This window comes from Durio zibethinus, chromosome 5, assembly GCF_047325235.1.
Source record: "Durio zibethinus cultivar Kanyao isolate XHJ-2024 chromosome 5, ASM4732523v1, whole genome shotgun sequence".
Lineage (NCBI taxonomy): Eukaryota > Viridiplantae > Streptophyta > Magnoliopsida > Malvales > Malvaceae > Durio > Durio zibethinus.
Genome location: NC_143166.1, coordinates 3,448,705 through 3,469,204, shown reverse-complemented (window position 1 = coordinate 3,469,204; position 20,500 = coordinate 3,448,705). Strand labels below are relative to the sequence as shown.

The 20,500-nt window shown below is 30.8% G+C and overlaps 2 protein-coding genes and 1 pseudogene across 4 annotated transcripts; 2 read left to right on the top strand and 1 right to left on the bottom strand.

The window, feature by feature from the left end:
• Positions 1–581: 581 nt before the first annotated feature.
• LOC111282047 (HMG-Y-related protein A-like) lies at positions 582–1,388 on the top strand (annotated as a pseudogene). The gene is made up of 2 exons (XR_016342098.1): positions 582–730; positions 826–1,388. The product of XR_016342098.1 is annotated as an HMG-Y-related protein A-like (transcript).
• Positions 1,389–3,620: 2,232 nt separating this feature from the next.
• LOC111282045 (phosphoglucomutase, cytoplasmic) lies at positions 3,621–11,761 on the top strand. The gene is made up of 19 exons (XM_022869950.2): positions 3,621–3,937; positions 4,061–4,152; positions 4,867–4,948; positions 5,987–6,042; positions 6,932–7,045; positions 7,185–7,247; positions 7,345–7,464; positions 7,548–7,648; positions 7,976–8,035; positions 8,135–8,234; positions 8,343–8,500; positions 8,590–8,685; positions 9,309–9,372; positions 9,461–9,542; positions 9,628–9,803; positions 9,888–9,964; positions 10,916–11,048; positions 11,187–11,303; positions 11,413–11,761. Exons 2-19 carry the CDS (start codon positions 4,075–4,077, stop codon positions 11,482–11,484), a joined length of 1,749 nt encoding a protein of 582 aa, XP_022725685.1. The 5' UTR covers positions 3,621–3,937; positions 4,061–4,074; the 3' UTR covers positions 11,485–11,761.
• Positions 11,762–14,645: 2,884 nt separating this feature from the next.
• Positions 14,646–17,398, bottom strand: LOC111282253 (pectinesterase-like). Of its 2 annotated transcripts, XM_089760622.1 has the most exons (3): positions 16,280–17,398; positions 15,458–15,602; positions 14,646–15,343 (listed from the first exon to the last, which is right to left on the bottom strand). In XM_089760622.1, the coding sequence occupies exons 1-3, from the start codon at positions 17,175–17,177 to the stop codon at positions 14,914–14,916; spliced, it is 1,473 nt and encodes a 490-aa protein (XP_089616748.1). In that variant the 5' UTR covers positions 17,178–17,398; the 3' UTR covers positions 14,646–14,913. The 2 variants fall into 2 exon arrangements, with proteins under 2 accessions (XP_089616748.1, XP_022725997.2); XM_022870262.2 differs by having other exon boundaries at positions 14,646–15,602; positions 16,280–17,363.
• Between the last annotated feature and the right edge of the window lie 3,102 nt (positions 17,399–20,500).

Below are 20,500 nucleotides of genomic sequence, written 5' to 3'. Positions count from 1 at the left end.
ATTTTAGAATTTCATTTTTTATAGTGAAAATCTTAAACAAGAATGGGCTGCCTGCTATTCTGTTAGTGTAAAAAGATGTTGTGGTAAGATAAATATAAGGAGATATTCGTGTATATTTTATTTTTACTTATCTTAAAAAATATTTGTTTGAATTGATGATGTTTTAGCAATTAGTAATAAAATAAGATTTTAATAAAAAAATAATTTTATGCATTAAATTTGAATTTGTGAGTAATTTAATTAAATTTGTTAGTACTTATAATATGTTTAAATTATGATTTATTAAATTTTCATGCAATAAATTTGAATTTGTAATAGCTTAAATTCGGGTAAGGTTGGGAAACATCTTTCTTAGCTGCTCAGATCGGATTTTACAAATAAAACCTCTAAGCTGGGTGGGTCGAGAATCGGATAAGAAATCTGAAATTTCAAACCGAAGGCAAGGAGAGCAAAATTCTGGTATGCCTCGACTCATTGCCATCTCTATTTATGAATAGTTGAGAATTGCAAATACTTATAGAGAAAATGAAATAAAAAAAAGAACCGAAAGTTTCATTTAATGATTTCGTACAATCATAACATTTAAGCGTCGAACTTCGAATTTTCTTTCACTTTCCCTCTGACAAAAGAAAAGAAAAAAGATTTTCAAATTTTAATGGCGACCGAAAAAACTAAAAACATATAAGGCCCTTCCCTTTCTCAACAATCTTCTCTTCCCGACTATCCTCAGGTACTTGAATTTTTTCCCAATGTTTTTCATGGGTTTTTTTTTTTTTTTTGAGTCATTTCATGTGAGCTTGATTTTCTTTTGATTTGCATGTGTAGATGATTTTGGAAGCGATAGAGGCATTGAACGAGAAAGCCGGGTTAAATTAGTCAGCAATCTCGAAGCACATTGAGTCAACTCACTCAGATCAGACCTTCCAACGGCTCACTCCACTCTCCTTTCCCACCACTTCAACAAGATGAAACGAAGCGATCAAATTGTTATGTTGAAGAACAATTACATGAGACCCAACAGCAATGCTCCACCCAAGCATGGACGTGGTCGTCCACCTAAGCCCAAGGTTCCTCTTCTACCTGGCACCGTTGTTTCTACGCCTAGGCCTTATGGTCGTCCCTCTAAGCCCAAAGATCCATTTGCTCCCCCTAAACCCAAAACTAGCGCCGGTACCGGAAGGCCACGTGGACCCCCCTAAGAAAGCTAAGACTGGAACTGTCACTACTCCAACTCCCGCTGTTAAACGAGGCCGCTGAAAGTGTAATCGTTGGTGTCTTTTCAAGTAAAGCAGCGAGGCTTAAGGAAACAAAGGGAAAGAAAGAGGAGAGAGAGTTAGCTAGGTTTTTCTTTTCCTCTTTTTTTTTTAATTTTAATTTTAATTTTAATTTCTAGGTGTTGTTTAGTTCTCTACTAATTGATATTTTAGCTTTTTTTTTTATTTTAATTATTTTGGGGGTTAAAAAATAGATACGGGGGGAAAGTGTTGTAATGTTATTGGTGAAGGGTTTAGATTTTAGTGTGGCCCTTTGTAATCTGCATGTAATCTGCACGTAGATACGATAATTCGTATTTATTATTATGTTATATTATTTTATGTATAAATTATTTATTATAATTTATATCGATATAAAAATATAAAATATAAAATTTTAATTTTATTAAATATATTTATAAATTTTATAAAATTTTAAATTATATTATTTTTATATCGTGTTATTATGTTATATTTTAAATTAACAAGTACATCTGCATGTAAATTTGTTCAATTATGTAGTCTTTTCATTATCACTTTTCCCATTCTTTGCTTTTCTGCTTTGTGTTTCTTTTCTAAAAAGAATTTAATACCCAATCTAAATATTTTTTTACTCTTCATCTTGTGAGAGTTTAAAAACTGTCAAGTACTAATCAATTTATTTTTATTTTAATGATGGTGAATAATTTGGAGGATATCACTTTTTTTTTTTCTTAAGGTTTGGTAATTGATGGTTGTCAAAAAATTGACGAGTTGGTTGATTTGGAGAAGATGAAGTGATATTTTAAAGAAAAACGATCGAAGCACTTCAATGGTATAATTTTAAGCTAAAAAAAAGTAAAATATAAAAAGTAACAAAAAATAAATAAAGTAAAAAAGCAAATAAGAGTAAGTGAGAGTGAATACAAGATTCAAATTAAGATAGTTGTGCTTTCGCTTCATCTTTTATAAGAAGTTAATGTTAATATGGTTAGACAACTTATATTGATACGATTAATTGATTTACTTGATATTGATTTGAATATTGAACTCATTGAATTTATTATCAAGATGTTAATTTAATGATTAAAATGTTAATTAAACGACCAAAGTATAACATTACTATTTTTCTTACATGTTATAATAATTTTTTTATGTTTTATAATTTTTTATTACATTTTACCATGTTATACTATGTGCTATAATTTTTTTGTATGCTTTACTATTTTTTATTATATATATTACAACTTTTTCATATGTGTTTTCAATTTTTATCATGTATTGTAAATTTTCTTATGTTTTTTCACTACTTTTTTTTTTTTAATTGTGTTACAAATTTGTTTAATGTTACTATTTTTTATGTGTTACTAATTTTTTTATAGTTTATCTTTTTTTTATTATGTATAACAAATTTTTATGTTTTATCTTATGTGTTTCAATTTTATTTTGTTGTCACTTGTTACCACTTTCTATCAAAATTTTCTTATGTTTTATCACTTTGTATTATATTTTACCACTTTTTATTATGTGTGGCAATTATTTTTTTATATTTTTTCACTTTCTATTATGTATTACAAATTTTTCTTATATGTTATCATATTTTCTTATGTTTTATAATTTTTTTATTATTTGTTACTAAGTGTTATTATATTATAAAATTTTATTATTTGTTAACAATTAATTGAAATATTATTCAGTAAGCAAGTTATTTATTACTGAATTAATATTATATTTATGTTAATATTTTTTTAAAAAAATGTTGTTGGAACAAATATTAAAATTAATGTGTATTAAAATTAATATAAAAATTTAAAAATTTATTTGTATTTATTTTAAAAAATTGATCGAAGCACCGCGCGAATCTATTGTGTTGTTGATAGAGAAAAGTGGTAACAAAGAGTTTTACCTTTTTTTTTTTTTGCATATTATTTGTTGAACTATTGTGTTATTGAAATTATAAGAAGGATATATAATAGAAAGATGTATGAAGAATTGGTTTGATAAAATAGAAAAGATGAAATAAAATTATCATAACAGTTATAAATTAAAGAGACTTATATTTTTAATAACTAGCTACTTATAAAGAATATTATTTTTTAGGCTAAAATAATAAAAAAATAAAAATGTATAATTTTAATTAAATAAATTATTATATTTTATTGTACTTAAATAAATAATAAAATAAAACTTTTTTAATACAATAAAAATATAAAAATTTATTTAAGAAAGTAAAATAGTTTACATATTTTTTTTTAATATTTTAACTTTTTTTGCTTGCAAAATATCACTTTAAAATTTTTTTTTTTTACATAATGAATGCGGCAAATTCAAGTTGTAATAACAAATGTTGGAATTAGATATAGAAAGAAGGAATATACAAAGAGACATGCCATTTGTGCAGCAAAAAATTTCTCCTGGATCCATCGTTTGGAGAGAGCGAAGGACTCGTTCAACCCAAACAAACAAAGAAAATACTAGAGGTTTTACATTCTCCCCTATCCAATAGCATCCGTCCAACTCCCCCCATTGCCATTAACTTCATCTCCTTTCCGTTTACTTTCGCTTTACAATTTCTAGAAAAAAACAAAACAAAAGAACAAAAAGAAACGACCAACACTATAAAAAAAGAAACAACAGTCACTTCCTACTTTTCCTAATTTCGTATTCTCAATAGTAACGCATTTTGCTTTGATTTTCTCCAACGAGTGAGCTCCATCTCCATCTCTCAATTTTCACTTTTTTTTTTCTTTTTTACTTTTATTTATTAAGAGTTAAGAGATTCGTGAGTAGAGTGATAGATTGATAGATCCGAGTTGTCTGTTTGGCAGAGAAGGAAACAAAAATGGTGTTCAAGGTGTCGAAAGTGCCAACGACGCCGTTCGATGGCCAGAAGCCTGGAACTTCTGGCCTCCGTAAGAAGGTTTTTGCTTCTTAATCTTTATTCAATTTGTTCCTTGATCCCTCGTGTTAGATCACTCTGATCTAAAAGTTTTGATCAATTTGATCCGTTTGATTGATGCATGCAAGTGCTGCTCACTGAATCAGATCTCATAAAATAAAATAAACTTCACTTTCATAGATAAGTTGTAATTCAAACTTGAATCTTATCATTTTCGGTGCTGATTTATTTGCTATTTTTAAAGTTTTAACTTAATCATGACATTTTTCATTTCTTTTCTATTTCGGATCTGAATCAAGTTTCTCTATTATTTAATTGAATTTTTTTGACCAAATTTTCATCTTTGGTCATTGGGAGCTTGAATTTCAAGTCAGATATTCTCTTGTTTTATATTTTGAAGTCTAATAATGCGTTAAATTTTAATTCTTGATTCTTTTTAGTTCTATCTCATTCAGATGATAGTTTCTGTTTTTGATTTTAATAACTATATTATATAGTTTCCGGTGGTTTATTTTATAGTAGTATTATATTTCTATGTTTGAATGATTCTACAATTGTTTTTGTAACGGATGCCTGTTGATCAGTATAATTTTCTGTTTTAATCATCTGATACTGATGATTCAAAATAATATTACTTAATAGTTTCTATATCTTCTATATTTTTCTTACAATATTCCTTTCGTATTGTTTTACTTGTTTGTTCAATTGAATAATTCGGTGCTTTGATCTTTCCAGGTGAAAGTTTATATTCAACCTCATTATTTGCAAAATTTTGTTCAGTCGACATTCAATGCCCTTGCACCGGAGAAAGTTAGAGGTAGGGGATTTTTCATTTATGCTGTGGCTTTTTGTATGCTTAATCTACTTGTTCTTATTATTATTATTATTATTATTTTTATCTTTAGAGGTATAATCTGACACGTTAAGTATGCACTTAGAAGCTTGAAATTGAGTGTTGATTTGAGGTACATCCTCTTATGCGAGTCTTGCATAGAGCATGCTTTGCAATATTAGGGATGACTCTTATGATGGATTGTATGTGCAGTTAATGTACGTGGGAGATGCTGACAATTGTTTGGGTAGTTCATCAAAATGTACTAGTTTTATCTTGAAAGATCTTTAGCTCATCTCATCCAGAGACAACTGTTCTTCTGGTCATATCATTTGCTTGAGTTTTTTCCCCCCATCTTTGTATCTCCAAAGTAGAATTGGATTTTGCAGCTCTGTCATGTACTAGTTCTCTGTTATGTACTAGTTCTTTGTCCTATGAGAATCTTTGTTCTGAAGAGCCAGTATTGGGAGCTTTATTGATTAAAGTACATTCATTGAATTTATCATGATTTTTACTTCAATTATAACAAGTGTTGCTCATATCTATAGAACCTTATATTAAATATGAGTCCTTGGGACTCGGGAAATCTTTGAATTTTTTAGCCCTTTTTCTGTTTATGTACAATAGGAGAGCACTATGGCTCAGATTTAAGATCTTTATCCTAACCCCACAGAAGAGCACCAAGTGTGTACATGCACAGTCATTTTGCTTTTCTGTATTGCCTACTAATTCAATTTCTAACATCACCTGCTTCATCTAATGCTTTGCCAATATGCAATTCTAATTTGTTGGATAATGACTGTGTTAAATATTCAACTCAACTTCTCTAGTGTCTCACTAGTTCTTTTGGTAGAAATCCATTTCTTAATCTTGAAAGAGCAATTCTGAAATATCTAAAAAAATTGATATAAGAATTAGTATTTGTTTTGTTTCATTTCACTGTCTTAGAGATTTCTTATTTGCTTGGTTACATTCATTCAGGTGATTACGATAGCTTTCTCTAATTCCTGTTCATGGTTGTAGGTGCCACACTTGTTGTTTCTGGTGATGGTCGTTATTTCTCAAAGGATGCTATTCAGGTACTGCAACTCTTTGAATCTAAATTATGAGTTAGATATTTTAAAATAAACTTTCTTAAACTATCATATGATATTTCTACTAATTCTTTGTTGCTTTTTCTACTTGCATGATGTATTAATATTAGTTGATATTGGTTCTAACCTGCATAAAAATGTGTGAAAGTAATCTCTGGTCAATTCATATTTTCATCTTTGAAGCCCCTGACAATTTTTGTTGAATAATTAATTTTTGATTTTCGTGATAATATTCTCTTCCCTCCCCCTTTTTGAAATACTGCATTTTATGATGAAGTCAACATGTATCATGAGTAAGTTGCTCCACATATACGATTAACAAAATCTAACAACATACAAACATATATATATACCATCTTGAGAATGAGAAAAAACAATATCTTTTTTGTTATTTTATTAAAGGATTGCTCTTCAAAATTATTCGTCTATCAATGGCAAGTAATGGTTCTTTGTCTGGACTATACTACTGAACTTTGGTCAGTGTTGAGAGATCAGGCTTCAAGCTCAACAATGTATTTGTCATGGGTATGTTTTAGTGGTTTTAGGCTTGGCTAGTTTAACTTGTGTAAACCTGGTCTGAGGATCTAGTCACTCTGACATTTTTTTTTATTTAGATAGCTATATAAATTGTTACATGTGCTCTGTACTGAATGCGATGTATGTAGTAGATGTTCTGGTGGTCCAGTTATTATGATGTAATTTTGGTTCCAAAACTCTAAATTATATGTTCTAAAGGATGCAATTGAGGGCTTCTAGAGTGTTTGCTTGTATAATGATGTCATCATTTTTGAAAATGATCTTATCATTTGGTAATCAGTCGTTAACCATTGTGTAAAATTGCTCAGTGTGGTAATCTCTTTTGTTAAATTGACAGATAATAATTAAGATGGCAGCGGCAAATGGAGTAAGGCGTGTATGGGTTGGTCAGAATGGATTGCTTTCAACTCCAGCTGTATCAGCTGTAATTCGTGAAAGGGTTGGTGCGGATGTGAGTCATATTGCTCCAATTGCACAAATCTATCTGTTATTGTGATTGTTTTCTTTCAAGTATTGTGTTGTAATAAGAAGTTGGTCGATATGTTTAAGTTTGGCAATATTAAGGTTCTTCCTGTAAACTTCAATTCCAGGGATCCAAAGCAACTGGTGCCTTTATTTTGACAGCTAGTCACAATCCTGGTGGCCCTCATGAGGTAGGGCCTAACTGAGTTCGTTTATTTTTTAAAAATTGTTTTTATATGCAACATTTAAAGATGTATGATTGCTTTTGCTTTTGTTTATTTACTGCAGGATTTTGGAATTAAATACAACATGGAAAATGGTGGATCTGCTCCAGAGGCTATCACTGATATGATCTTTGAGAATACAAAAACAATAACAGAATACTTGATTGCTGAAGATCTACCAAATGTTTGTCTTGCATCCTGACAACAATATTTTTCTTTTTCTTTGTTCCTTATATGTCAATATTGTCAATCTATTGTATAATCCAGGTAGACATTAGTGCAATTGGTGTTACCAGCTTTGGGGGGCCTGAGGGACAGTTTGATGTGGAGGTTTTTGATTCAGCAAGTGACTATGTGAAATTGATGAAGTAAGTTATTTCTTCAAGTGTATGTTTTTGCCTATTGCATATGGACTGGCAACATCTTTTGGATAGTGATCTTTGTCTTTGTTCTTCTTTTCTTCCATCTTTCTCTACCTCTCTTGATTGGAATTGTTATTATTATTATTATTTCAATTTAAGTTCAAATCTTAAAAGCTCCCAAGAAAATCATTTGCATGGGCCAAAATTCTGTTACATAATTTTTCTTCCTATTATTGGTTTACCTGTTGGTTCATTCTGAGAATGTCAGGATTCTTAATATTGGCAGCATATGCATGCAGTCTAAATACTAATCCTTTTGCTTCTATTGCCCAGGTCAATTTTTGACTTCGAGCTTATCCGCAAACTGCTTTCATCTCCAAAGTTTACATTCTGGTATGCAGATAAGCCTTTGGCCTTTATGCAGAGGAACATTCTAGCATATATACGTCAGTGTTTGGCTGATAGGTGTAACTCTTTCCCTTCTTATTGAAGCTATGATGCACTGCATGGAGTTGCTGGAGCTTATGCAAATCGCATCTTTGTGGAAGAGCTTGGGGCACAAGAAAGCTCACTGTTGAACTGCGTACCCAAGGTCTTTTTAAGTTTGTGAAGAATTTTAGGGACTGATGATATGTTGCTTCTATGTTTATCCAAATGGATTACACTTTTTTTTGTTAGTGCTTGACTTAATGCAAACCAGGAGGACTTTGGAGGAGGTCATCCTGATCCCAATCTGACATATGCAAAGGAGTTGGTTGCCCGCATGGGATTGGGAAAATCAAACTCTGAAGTTGAACCGCCAGAGTTTGGTGCTGCTGCTGATGGTGATGCTGATCGTAACATGATCCTGGGCAAAAGGTAGTGTTGCTGTTGATGAAATCTAGTTAACAATCTTAATAATAGCTAAACCTCCTAGAATTTTCTCTTATAATTATTTGCTTTGTCAGGTTCTTTGTCACTCCATCAGATTCAGTTGCCATCATTGCTGCTAATGCTGTTGATGCAATTCCTTACTTTTCTTCTGGTTTAAAGGGAGTTGCCAGGTTTTTATTGCACTGCTTAACTTCTTTTTTGTGCGTCACGTGTTTTTAACCACTCCCTATTGGATTTCAACTGGTGCAAATGCTAGCTGGTCCTTGCAAAATATCAATAAGTTGAACTAAGATTATCAATTCAAAACAACTATCATGCTCATTGTCTCGAAAGCTTAAAAAAGTTGATTCTACATTTGAAACGTTTACAAGGTGAAAAGAGTAGGTGAAATGTGTCTGTATCCCTTCTCTTTGACATGCTCAAGTAGGTCTATATAACTCTGAGGACAAAATAATACCTGTTGTGTCCGACTATATCTCTCTTTATGAGATCTCATGTCCTATGATAAAAATGGTTAATAATTGTTGCTAAAGTTTGAAATGTGAAATTCCAAATGTCAGAAAAAGTGTTTGTGTTTAGGCCTGCATAATGTGCTTTTTCTAGGTTCTAGAACCCACTTAATCTCAAATACAATTTCAATATGATGTTTTGGATCTAATTAAGATAAAAAATCACCAATGTATACACATGTATTACACAATTGAAACTCTAATATGGTGTTTCCTTCTTATTGCATTAATTCATAATTATCTCTGTCACCATTGTAATTATATTCTGGGTTTGCCGCTTGTAGGAGTATGCCCACCTCAGCTGCCCTTGATGTTGTTGCTAAGCACTTGAAACTGAAATTTTTTGAGGTATTCCATGGAAAAGATTTTTGATAATATTTCCTGCTGGCCACTGCTTTTATCATGACAAGGCAGCTACTTACCTATTCTCTACTAGGTACCCACCGGCTGGAAATTTTTTTGCAATTTAATGGATGATGGACTATGTTCTATTTGTGGAGAAGAAAGTTTTGGAACTGGTAAATGTTTGATGTTCGTACATATGAAGTACAACAGTTTTATTTGGCACTATGAGAAACTTACAAACCTGCTATTTGTGGACAGGCTCTGACCATATACGTGAGAAAGATGGAATCTGGGCTGTTTTGGCCTGGCTTTCAATACTTGCATATAAAAATAAGGAAAATCTCAATGGGGATAAGCTTGTGACTGTTGAGGATATAGTTCGTAAGCATTGGGCTACCTATGGCCGACACTATTATACTCGATATGACTATGAGGTATAAAATTGTTGTATTTTGTTTAATTATTTGGCTATAAAGGTATTGAGGGAGTATCTAACTAATTCATTTTCTTTCATGAAGAATGTGGACGCTGGTGCAGCAAAGGATTTAATGGCATATCTGATCAAATTGCAGTCATCCCTTAATGAAATTAATACGTATGTGTATATACTAATTTTAGAACCGCTCAACCATTTTCTGGAATTATTCCATTGTATGATAGTTTCTTTTGGAGAAATGCCATGCTCTTTGTATTTTTTTGATTACTTGAATATTTAAGTGAAAGTAATTGCTGTAAGTGGCATTATCTTCCAATGAGTTGCTAAGTGCTAGATACTGAAAGAACCTTCTTCCGTGTTTATTGGTTAGGTGTCAGTGCTATATATAATCATTCCAGCTAGCTTGATGTGTTCTTGAACTGGCTTAAGGCTTTCATTTCAGTGTATCGTTTTTCCTCAAATTATTTGTAGATTACTATTTTTAAAACCATACTGTTAGCTTGGACGTTTAAAGGTTTTTAATTGCTATTTAATTGGTCCTTCCCATATTACTAGTTGCTTACCTAAGTTGGTTTTGCTTGAATTATGAATAAATATTTTGTTTATTTCTAAATTTCCTTTCAATCTTAGGTTTATATTCCAAGTTTAGTTTACCTTGCCCATATTTGTGATGATAATTTCTTGTTTGTTCCAATTGTAGTTTTTTTTTTTTTTTTTTTGAGCAAATGAATGAAACGCTTGTGTCACAGTTATGTTTGTCAAACATAAGGGGTCAAAGGGCCAACCAATGATTCCTTTCTGCATGCTTCTATGATTTATAAGCATTACCATATTACTTGGTCATTTGGGTGTAGTCTAGAAGCTTAGCAGCCTGTGGTGATGCTCATAATTGGAGTCAAGTCTCGGAGACTTGCTTTCTTTTGGACCTAATTTTGAAGATCTTTTTTGGAATCAATGCCAATTTTCAGGAATGACATTAGTGAAGCTGTTACTTGGTTGCATTTATTAAAATTGTTATGTTTATATTTGATTGCAGTCATTATGCCTAAAGATTTTCCTCGGTTAAATGTTTTAGTTTCTTTTTATGATCTTATGCTTTTTATAATGCAGTATCGTGAAGGGGGTTCGATCAGATGTGTCAAATGTTATTAATGCAGACGAATTTGAATACAAGGATCCTGTTGATGGTTCTGTTTCAAAGCATCAGGGTATTCGGTTTTTGTTCGAGGATGGATCACGATTGGTAAGTCAACTTCCTTGTGTTTTTTACTAATTAGAAGTTATCTTGTCATTTTCAAGTGCAGTCAAAAATATTTCTAGAGTTTATCGGAAGTAGCAGTAATAGAAACTTTACTTATTTGATTTCACTCCTTGTCTATAGGTTTTCCGTCTCTCAGGAACTGGTTCAGAAGGAGCAACTATCCGTCTCTACATTGAGCAGTTTGAAAAGGATCCATCAAAAACTGGAAGAGATTCCCAAGAAGCTCTTGCTCCTCTTGTGAGATTTCCTTAAATTTCTGTCTAAATTTTCACAGTTCCACTTTGGATTACTTATATATATATATATATATATATATATTTATGCTGACTCTTACGTTTGATATCAGGTGGAGGTTGCGCTAAAACTTTCTAAGATGCAGGAGTTCACTGGTCGATCTGCACCTACTGTTATCACATAGATTCATACAGAGCTACAATTTCAGGTTTGTCTGGTCAGGCGAAGAACTATTTGGAGGAAAGGAAACATAAATACAATGTTCAAGACCCTGGTCAGATAACCTACATATATATTTGTCATTCTGCATCTTACCATATGAGACTATCATAAATGACAAATAATGCTTGCTTGTCAAAATTTTGACAGGATTCATAAAATAATTTGAATGTTCTTCAACTACTTGGCATTGATGCCCTACTTATACTACTATCTTGTCGCTGATTTCTTTTTTTGTTAAATTGTTTCCAAAATTTCTTTTCCGTATGTTTGGCTGTCTTATATATATATATATATATATATATATATATATATTTTTTTTTTTTTCATTTATTATAATGAAATAAAGATAGTGTTTGGTTCATTTCCTTTCCATGTCTCATGGAAGGCTCTAGCTTTATTCCTCTCTCTAGAAAATTTGGGACGCTTTTTTTTTTTTTTAATTTATTTAATATAAAAAATAATCTACTATATTTGACTTGGAGGCTCTTGAATCCACAGAAAATTCAGTACTTAGGGGAGCATCCTATTGATTTTGTTTTTTTTAATGTTATCAAACTGATTATAATATTTGTGAACATGCTATGTCATTGGTTTTTGAATATTCATGTCTGCTGGAGGAATAATACACGTTTAGATAGATCTAAATACACGTGTCATTACCCTTTTCCTACAAATGAAATAATTTTCTTCGATTATTTTCATATCTAATGGTAGCTAGGATAGATGTATTATCTAACAATAACCCAACAGAAATTTTAGACGTAATTATAAATATTTATGAGATATATTATATATACTAGTTCCTATCTTATAGCAGTTGCTGCCTATATGCAAGTTTAATACAGGCTTCCAGTTTGTCCCATCCTACACAAGTGATATGCTAAAATGATAAAAAAAAAAAATTAATTGTCATTTTATTTAAATAATTTTTTATATTTTTACTATACCCAAATAAATCATTAACTTCTAAGTTGTATTTAAATAAATTCTTAACCATTAATTATGAATGCAACTTTAATCTTTAATTTTGTATCTAAAATGAGCTCTAAATCCTTAATTTATACTTAATAAGTCTTTAATATAAATTAATTTTTTTTTTGGAAATAAATGCTTATATAGATACAAATAAAATGATAAGAGTTTATTTAGGTACATTAAAAGCATAAGGGGTCATTTGAAAAGGTGAAATAGTTCAAGTTTTTGTTTTTTCTTTAATATTTTAGCCCAAGTAATAAATCATAAATATATAAATATATTTTTATATTAAAGATTATAAATAATTGGATCTCATTATTAAAACCGATGTTTAATATTCTACTAATAGATTCCTTGATTGTTGATAAGTTTATAAATATTTATTTATTATGCATAGTAAAAAATTATATTACCAATACTTAAGCATTTCTCTTTAATTTTAAAAAATATCATTCAACAAATCTTAAATTTAAATCTCTATTTTTTTTGTTTTATTACATCAAGAGGATGAAATCTTAGTACAAGTAAGCGAGAGAGGGAAAGCTTGATTTGAAATTAGACCTTTAATATCCTATCAAACGTTTTTTGCCACTAAACCCAAAGCGTGATGACTTAAATCTCTATTCATTCATGCAATCTTTATTGTTATCTCAAACTATAGCCTCTTTAATTAACAATAATAATAAAAATTTCTCATAATGGACTAAAGTTGTGAATTATAATAATTAATGAATCTTAGAGGGCTAAGAATGAGAGATAGGGATAACAAAACTTTAGGCAGCCAAGTATTTGATGAGTGGGCAACTCTGTCTTCCAAGTGCTAAAACTAATTAATCCATCGTGGTTTTTTATTCTTAAAACGACCAATCCAACCTTCAATTCTTTACGATGGGACTAACCATCTGCCAAATAGAAACTCTTCGACAAAAATTGAAACTTTTTTATCAAAAAGAGCAAAAGTGCTCAAGACTAAAATTAAAGCATATTCATTAAAGCTATATGTTGAAGTTGCAATTTATGGGACTGATTCCCATGAGCACCGTATGGGCTGTACGCACGACTTTGGGGACATGACATGATTGATATAACCTATGGATTAAGAAGCTTCACTTATCACTTTGAAAATATAAAGAATTTCAAAAATATAATCAATTTGTATTATCCAAATATAGCACATTATAAATCTTTATTTTTTAAAATATGTATTATGTATATTCGAACTATCATTATTTCAATTATTTTTATAAAATTATAATTATAAATTATAATCATAATTAAGTATTATATTTATATATATAAAATTATTAAATAATCAAATAAATCAATTAATATATTAAAAAATAATTAGATAAATTTAATACAAAATTGAATCAAATTCAAACGTAACAAAATTTGAATACAAAATCTTAAGGTTCTAGACTATTAATTAGCGACAACCTTACTAAAATAAATCCATTATATTTGTCAAAACTCAAAATTCATACTCCTAATTACTTTTTATTTTGGGGTTAAACTTAAACCATGCATTCATGGAACAAAAAAAGAAATGTACATCAAATTAAAAAGAAATTTAAATCAAATTAAGTCGTAATCACTAATTAGTAATAAAAAAAAGACAACAGATATACTTAGACTTCAATTGATTGATAACATATTTTTTTTGTTTGTTAATAGAAAGTAAAAAACAAAATATTAAAAATAAACTAAAACAAAGAAAAAAATCAACCAAACAAAATCTTAATTAACTAAATTCGTAGCTCGAACCAGCTGTGGAATTCCTCTCTAGAATCCCTTGGAAAACAAAAACAAACCCTGTCTATATAGACACATCATATAATAACTTTTTTTAAATCAATATATATATATATATATATATATATGACTTACATTTCTAGGGGCCTTCTTCTCTGTGATTAGCTGATAATGCCATATATCTATCATATTAAGAACTTTATTTCTTATATATGCATTTTTCTTCGGAAAAATCTAAAAAGTAAGGGACCGGATGAGTATGGATAATCCATCACTAATCTGTGGTCAGGAGTGATAAAAAGGACATCAGAAAACAAATCAATACATGTGAATAGAAATAGCCAAATTACGTTATAATATTACAAAAAAAAAAGGAAAAAGACTGAAGTAGCAAGACAAACCATCGTATTTATTATTTTGTTTCTTCATAAATACAACAATTTCATGAAATTCAGCGTTAATTCCTATCATACAACTTTTATTTTTCTCCTATTTGACAAATTCAACTATATATAATATAAATATATATTTAGAATCTCCTATTTTTATCGCATATAAAGTTAAGAAATTAACCAACACAAACTATGTGACAATTGATAAACATCTGGGTCACTTTCTATTTACATTTTCCAAACGGCGAAATCACGCCAACCCTGTCAAAAATTCACAGCCCAGCATCAAATGGTACTCCGGTTCCCGGAATCCAAGCATCTCCGGCCAGAAAATTACCAACAGTGAATTTTGCGGCTTCAGTGGCGGTTATGACATGATATCCACCCCACTTCACCCTTCCACCAGTACTTGCACCGGCACCAGTGTTCATATGCTCAGCATAGTAAAGAGTATCTAAAGCAAAGCCTCCACTCCATGGTAGCCACCCTTCTGCATCTATCAGTCCATCCAAACCACTCTTCATGAACACAGTTCTTGAATATTTCTGCCATGGCCTCCCCAAATAATTCTTGAACGAACCTTGAACGGCCCTCATATCCGACGACGCTGTAACACGTGAATTGTGGATAATTATGCCCGTGTTCTCATTGGGGTCGGTTCTTGCTTGTGCTGTCACGGTGTTCTTTTGGCCGCTCATTGGTCTACGGATATAGATATTGCAGTTTTGAAGAACAGTAACAGCGTCACCAAATATGAAGTCAACGGTTCCATAAATGTCACAGTCACGATAGAATTGGCGTTGAGAGTAAACATACAAGGTATCTTGGTAACCCTTGAAGCTGCAACGATAGAAGACTGAGAAATCAGAGCCGGATCGGAGGGCAACCGCCTGGTGTTTCTGAGGCCCGGCGGTGTTCTCAAAGGTTATGTCACGAGCTATGAAGCCGTCACCCGCGACACCTGAAAGAAGAAACAAATTCAGTGAGTAATCAAATGAATAAAAGTATATATGGGATTATTGATTAATTACGTGGAAAAGAAGGAAAGGAAAAGATGTTTGGCAAAAAGAAAGAAAAATATGTTTATTTATCTTTTTTACTATTATTTTCTTATCATGTTGAATATATAGCACTGTTGGTGAAAAAGGAGACAGACAAAAAATATTGAATTAATAAAAAATTTTGACTTGTCATTTTACTATTGCAAAAATTTTGACTTGAGATAGTATGCACGAGTTTAAATTAATTTGTTTTTTTTAACCATTTTCTTTAATCCTCATCAGGATAATGATAATTATTGTCTCATAACTTTTCTTCTGTTTTTAGTGAACATATTTACTTGTTTTGACAAACATGGGTCTTTGTCATTTTGCCAAGTAAGATGTAGCCCATAAAAAACAGTACGGTTTTCTAAATTCATAGATTAATATGTAAATAAAACTTGTAAAATAAATTTATTCAATTAAGTGTTTGTGCATGGGCAGTTGGGGATAAAGAAAAAATATACTTTAATTTAAGTTTCTTGAGCTCAAAGATGAACCAAAATGGACCAGTTCGAAGAGCTTTTTCAACTTGATTGAGTGTGGAAGGTAATAGCAACGGCCAAAAAACTTATGCATATTTCATTAAAGAGCTTACCGACAGTTGCGGAACGAAAAGTTGTTGTAGTTTGAGCATTCTTGCTACCAGTAACAACCGTGGCATCAATTCCGTCCCCAATTAGCATTATATTTTTAGTTGATCTCTTGATATCCACATTTTCCTTGTAAACTCCAGCTTTTATGTATATAACAGTTCTTTTGCCCCCACCTGCTGCTGCCACTGCCTCGGTTATGGTCTTAAAATTGCCGGAGCCGTCTTGAGCCACCACAATATCAGCTTTTGGTGGTGCATCGGTTTTTTGCAAGAGCTTTCGATCAGTAGCCGAAAGCCAAGATGGAAATCCATAGGCAAACAGGCGTCGATTGCCAACTTGTTTAGCAAAGTTACTGTGGGCAGAAGAGGATGTAACAGTGGCCTTATTTACAGCCAGAGAATTGCTAAGCAACTTTGAAAAGTTGCCTAACATTGATGGTAAGGTTTGTAAATGAGAGGCCAAGTTGAAGTCAATGAAGCCATTTTGGCAGGTTTGTTGGTTGGCAATTGCAGCACTTAACCAGGTTTGAGCATCTATAGGATTGTTAGTGCTCTTCGATTGGTTAAGAAGGCTAGCGGTGTTCTCATAGAGCTCCAAGCAATCATTCCAAGCCAACTTAGCTCGCTCATCAAATGAACTCATGTCCATATCTGAGACGAGCTGGTGAGCTCGGACTGCTTGGTCCAGGGTCACCTGAATGGCAAGGTGACGGAACGACAATTCGGTTTCGTCAAGGCTTACTGCAACAATGCTATTTCCCATGAAATAGTTGCACACTTCAGGGTACGGGGTTTGGCTACATGATGTTATTGTAGCAGCAATAGCACCATGCACAAAGTTGCCTAGTGGGAAAATGAATAAATGGGCAATGAGAAAAGCAAGGACTATGAGCTTATCCATGAAGACAACTCAAGTTTTTGCAAGAGAGGAGCGATATAGAAATGTCTAAAGATTTCCAAGTTTTAATTGATCAAAAGAGAGGGAGGGAAAGATTGTTTATATAGGGCTAGCAAATGCTTAAATTTGGTGGGACAAAGCATGAAATTATGAACGGGGTTTAGGGTTTTATTCAAAATCAAAATGCTAATTGGGCCATGCATGATGTTTACGTAAAAACAGAATCTTTATGGCTTGATTTGTGTGGTTCAGGGATTTATGGTTGCTTTTCAATGCCACCTAAGGGTTTTCATTTCAATGCGGCCAAATCACGTCATTGGATTTTGCCATTTTCATCCATTTGTTTTTTTCCCCCATAATTCATTTTCTTTATTTTGTTTTATTAGTAGATTAATGGAGATAGTAAATAATAAAATGGTGAAAACATTGACTCTTGAGTCTTTGCACCCCAATTAACTTTACTATAAGGGACAAGTGACAAATTTTCCAAGCAATTTAATTGGACCCTAACCTTTTCTTGTTACATTATGTGTGTTCCATTCGTTTTTCCTTTTAACATGTAAAACCTTCTTTCATGGTTTTCTTACAAGAGTTAGATTAATTGTTTTAATTTATTATCTTGGTTTTAATCATTTTTATTTTTGTAAGTCTCCACGTATGCATATCTCTAAATCCTTATTGTCATAAACTAATTAATGTGCCTTTGTCAATTTCTTTTTTCTCGAGGGGAGAAATCTTCCCCAAGAAAATTCAATATTTGAATGCTTTGGTCAACAAATAGGGACACGTTTTCACTTATCATCTCCATTGACCTCGTAAAGCACTAAAAAGGTAGATGATTTTTTTTTCCAAAGAGGATGAGTTTATATATAAATAAATAAATATATATATATATATATTGAGAAATTATCATATTTACGGATAGTGAAAATTTTAAATTTTATTGACAAAATTAATAAAATGATATGTACTTTAGGGTATAATAAAAAATAAAAAATACTTAAAAAAACATATAAAAATCTTTTAATTTCACTTATAAAATTAAAAAAATTAAACTAATAATGAGTCAAAAACAAACTTTTCTTCTTTTGACTTTATTATCTATATTATACGTAAGTTTAATAACTAACATTAATTTGGTAGCCAACATAATGCCAAACATCATTTTATTTTTTGGCTATAAAAGCACTGTTAGGCCATAAATTTTTCCTTAACGATCATAAAAACACTCGAAAAGATCTATATCGATCAGAATTTTTTCAATTACAAAATAATATCAAATTAATTAAACCTAAACCAATTGAAATTTGAAAAGTTCCCAAGCTCTTAATATTTAGGCCTAAAATCACTGATCACAATCGTCATTAATTGGCATTAGATAAAGAAGTTTTGATATTGAAATTTTGGTTCAAAACCACCATACATAGATTTCCAAGCTCATACGAAATAGCTCGTGAAATTTGAGACTTCCTTCTCTCTTGGTTTTAGGTGAAATAGACATGGTTTTGAAGTGTTTGTAGGGAGACTTTTTCATTGTCAAAACTTCTCCCAATGCCACCTGGATTTGAGGCTTACAGTGTCAGCCTCAGATAATATGTATATTAGGTATATGAATCTTTGAATGCTTCTAACTTTCATTATCCACCCTCTTGACACGTATTTTGTACTATTTTGATTAAGGTTATGTTCGAGAGCCGTAATGGGTTTTTTCGTTTTATATCAAAAATTACGTTTTATAATTGAATGGAATTTATAAGATAAAAAATTTTAAAATTTTAATGGACCATCTCTGTATGTTGCAACAAAATCTTAAAATTTTTTTTTGATAAAAAAAAATTCGAAGTAGATAAATTGTTTAATTTTTCAAATTATGACAAAATGTATCGTACTTAAGACAAATAATTATAAGTCGTGTATTTAAGATAATCTCAATAAATAATTATTAATAAAATTCGAATTCAAAATCTCTTCTTTAATAAAAATAAGTCTTAATTAATTGAACCAACTAATTTAATATCTGTGTGATGCAACTCATGCTATTCGTATTTTTATAGCATATTGTAATATAACTTTGAATATTATTGCATTAATTTGTTGATGAGCTTGAAGAATAGATGTCAAAAGTTAATGTCAGTGGCAGCGAACTTGCGTAGAATCTGGATTGCTTACCCAACTCTTTCTCCGAATTAATGCTTCAACGGTAGATTTCTTCCATGATTGACTCAGGACTCTCAGTGTCGTAACGGTTTTAGGATCGTCAGACGTAAATTATTTTATAATTGAGAAAAATAAAAAAAGAGTCATCATTAATTTTTGTTAGGATGTGATTGATCATCACTCAAAAGTTTATCCTTTTAATAAAACTATAAAAACGAGTTTAAAGTTTATCAAAAAGATAAATTTCGATTTACAAAAAATTAAGTTGGGTCCGAGAGTCAGTTACGTGTGGGGAAGGATTAGCAATCCCATAACGCCCATAAATTTGTACCATTTAATTATGCGCTATTTTTAATGTTAAAAAAAATGGTTTTCAATTTGAAATTTAATATAAATTCCCTTTATTTAAAAATAAATAAATAAATTTTTGGTTAAAATTCATTTTAAGAATATTGAGGAAATCTTTAAGTTAAAGAACTATCTTAAAATTCTTCAACATCTAGACAGAATTTAAAATAACACTTTTCGCTTAAGATTTAACACAACAATCCTTAAAATGAAATAACGTTCTTTATAGAAAATTGTTGGTGACTCTCTAACATCTAGGCAGAGTACCAAGAATTATTTCCTTCGAAATGTTATTTTTATTTGGTTTTAAAATTGCACATTTTTTAAAGTAAGTAAATTAAATTAAAAAAATATTTTATACGAAAAAATAAATAGTGGTGTTATCAGGTAACAAGTAGAAATTAAAGACAGAGAAATGCAAACAAATAAATGCATGTAAACTAATAGGTGCTATGTATAATGATGAAATGCAAACTTGAAATTAGATTCTTAAATATAATGAGACCACCTTGATTCTCTAACGTCTAGGCAGAGCTTAGGTGTGTCTATTTATATTTAAGATCTCATTTTATTATTATTCATTTTTTATTATTAAACAATTATTAACCCCATTGTTAAGACGTATTAAGGACTCATGAGAAAAAAACTTAATGGAATAAGATTTCTTTAAATACCCCATCATCTAGATGGCATTTAAGGACTCATGAGAAAAAACTTAATAGAACAAGATTTCTTTAAATACCCCATCATTTAGGTGGCGTTCAAGAACAAATTACTCAACTTAAGATTTTCGCACGTATACTTAAACTTTCAAAAAGGTT

Bases quoted from the DNA above. Each gene is read 5' to 3' on its own strand.
- LOC111282045 (XM_022869950.2), top strand. From the start codon at position 4,075: ATGGTGTTCAAGGTGTCGAAAGTGCCAACGACGCCGTTCGATGGCCAG. The intron at 7,248-7,344 runs GTAGGGCCTAAC...TATTTACTGCAG, and splicing joins ATCCTGGTGGCCCTCATGAG to GATTTTGGAATTAAATACAA. The intron at 8,235-8,342 runs GTCTTTTTAAGT...AATGCAAACCAG, and splicing joins TGTTGAACTGCGTACCCAAG to GAGGACTTTGGAGGAGGTCA.
- LOC111282253 (XM_022870262.2), bottom strand. From the start codon at position 17,177: ATGGATAAGCTCATAGTCCTTGCTTTTCTCATTGCCCATTTATTCATT. The intron at 15,603-16,279 runs GTAAGCTCTTTA...TTCTTCTTTCAG, and splicing joins TTTTCGTTCCGCAACTGTCG to GTGTCGCGGGTGACGGCTTC.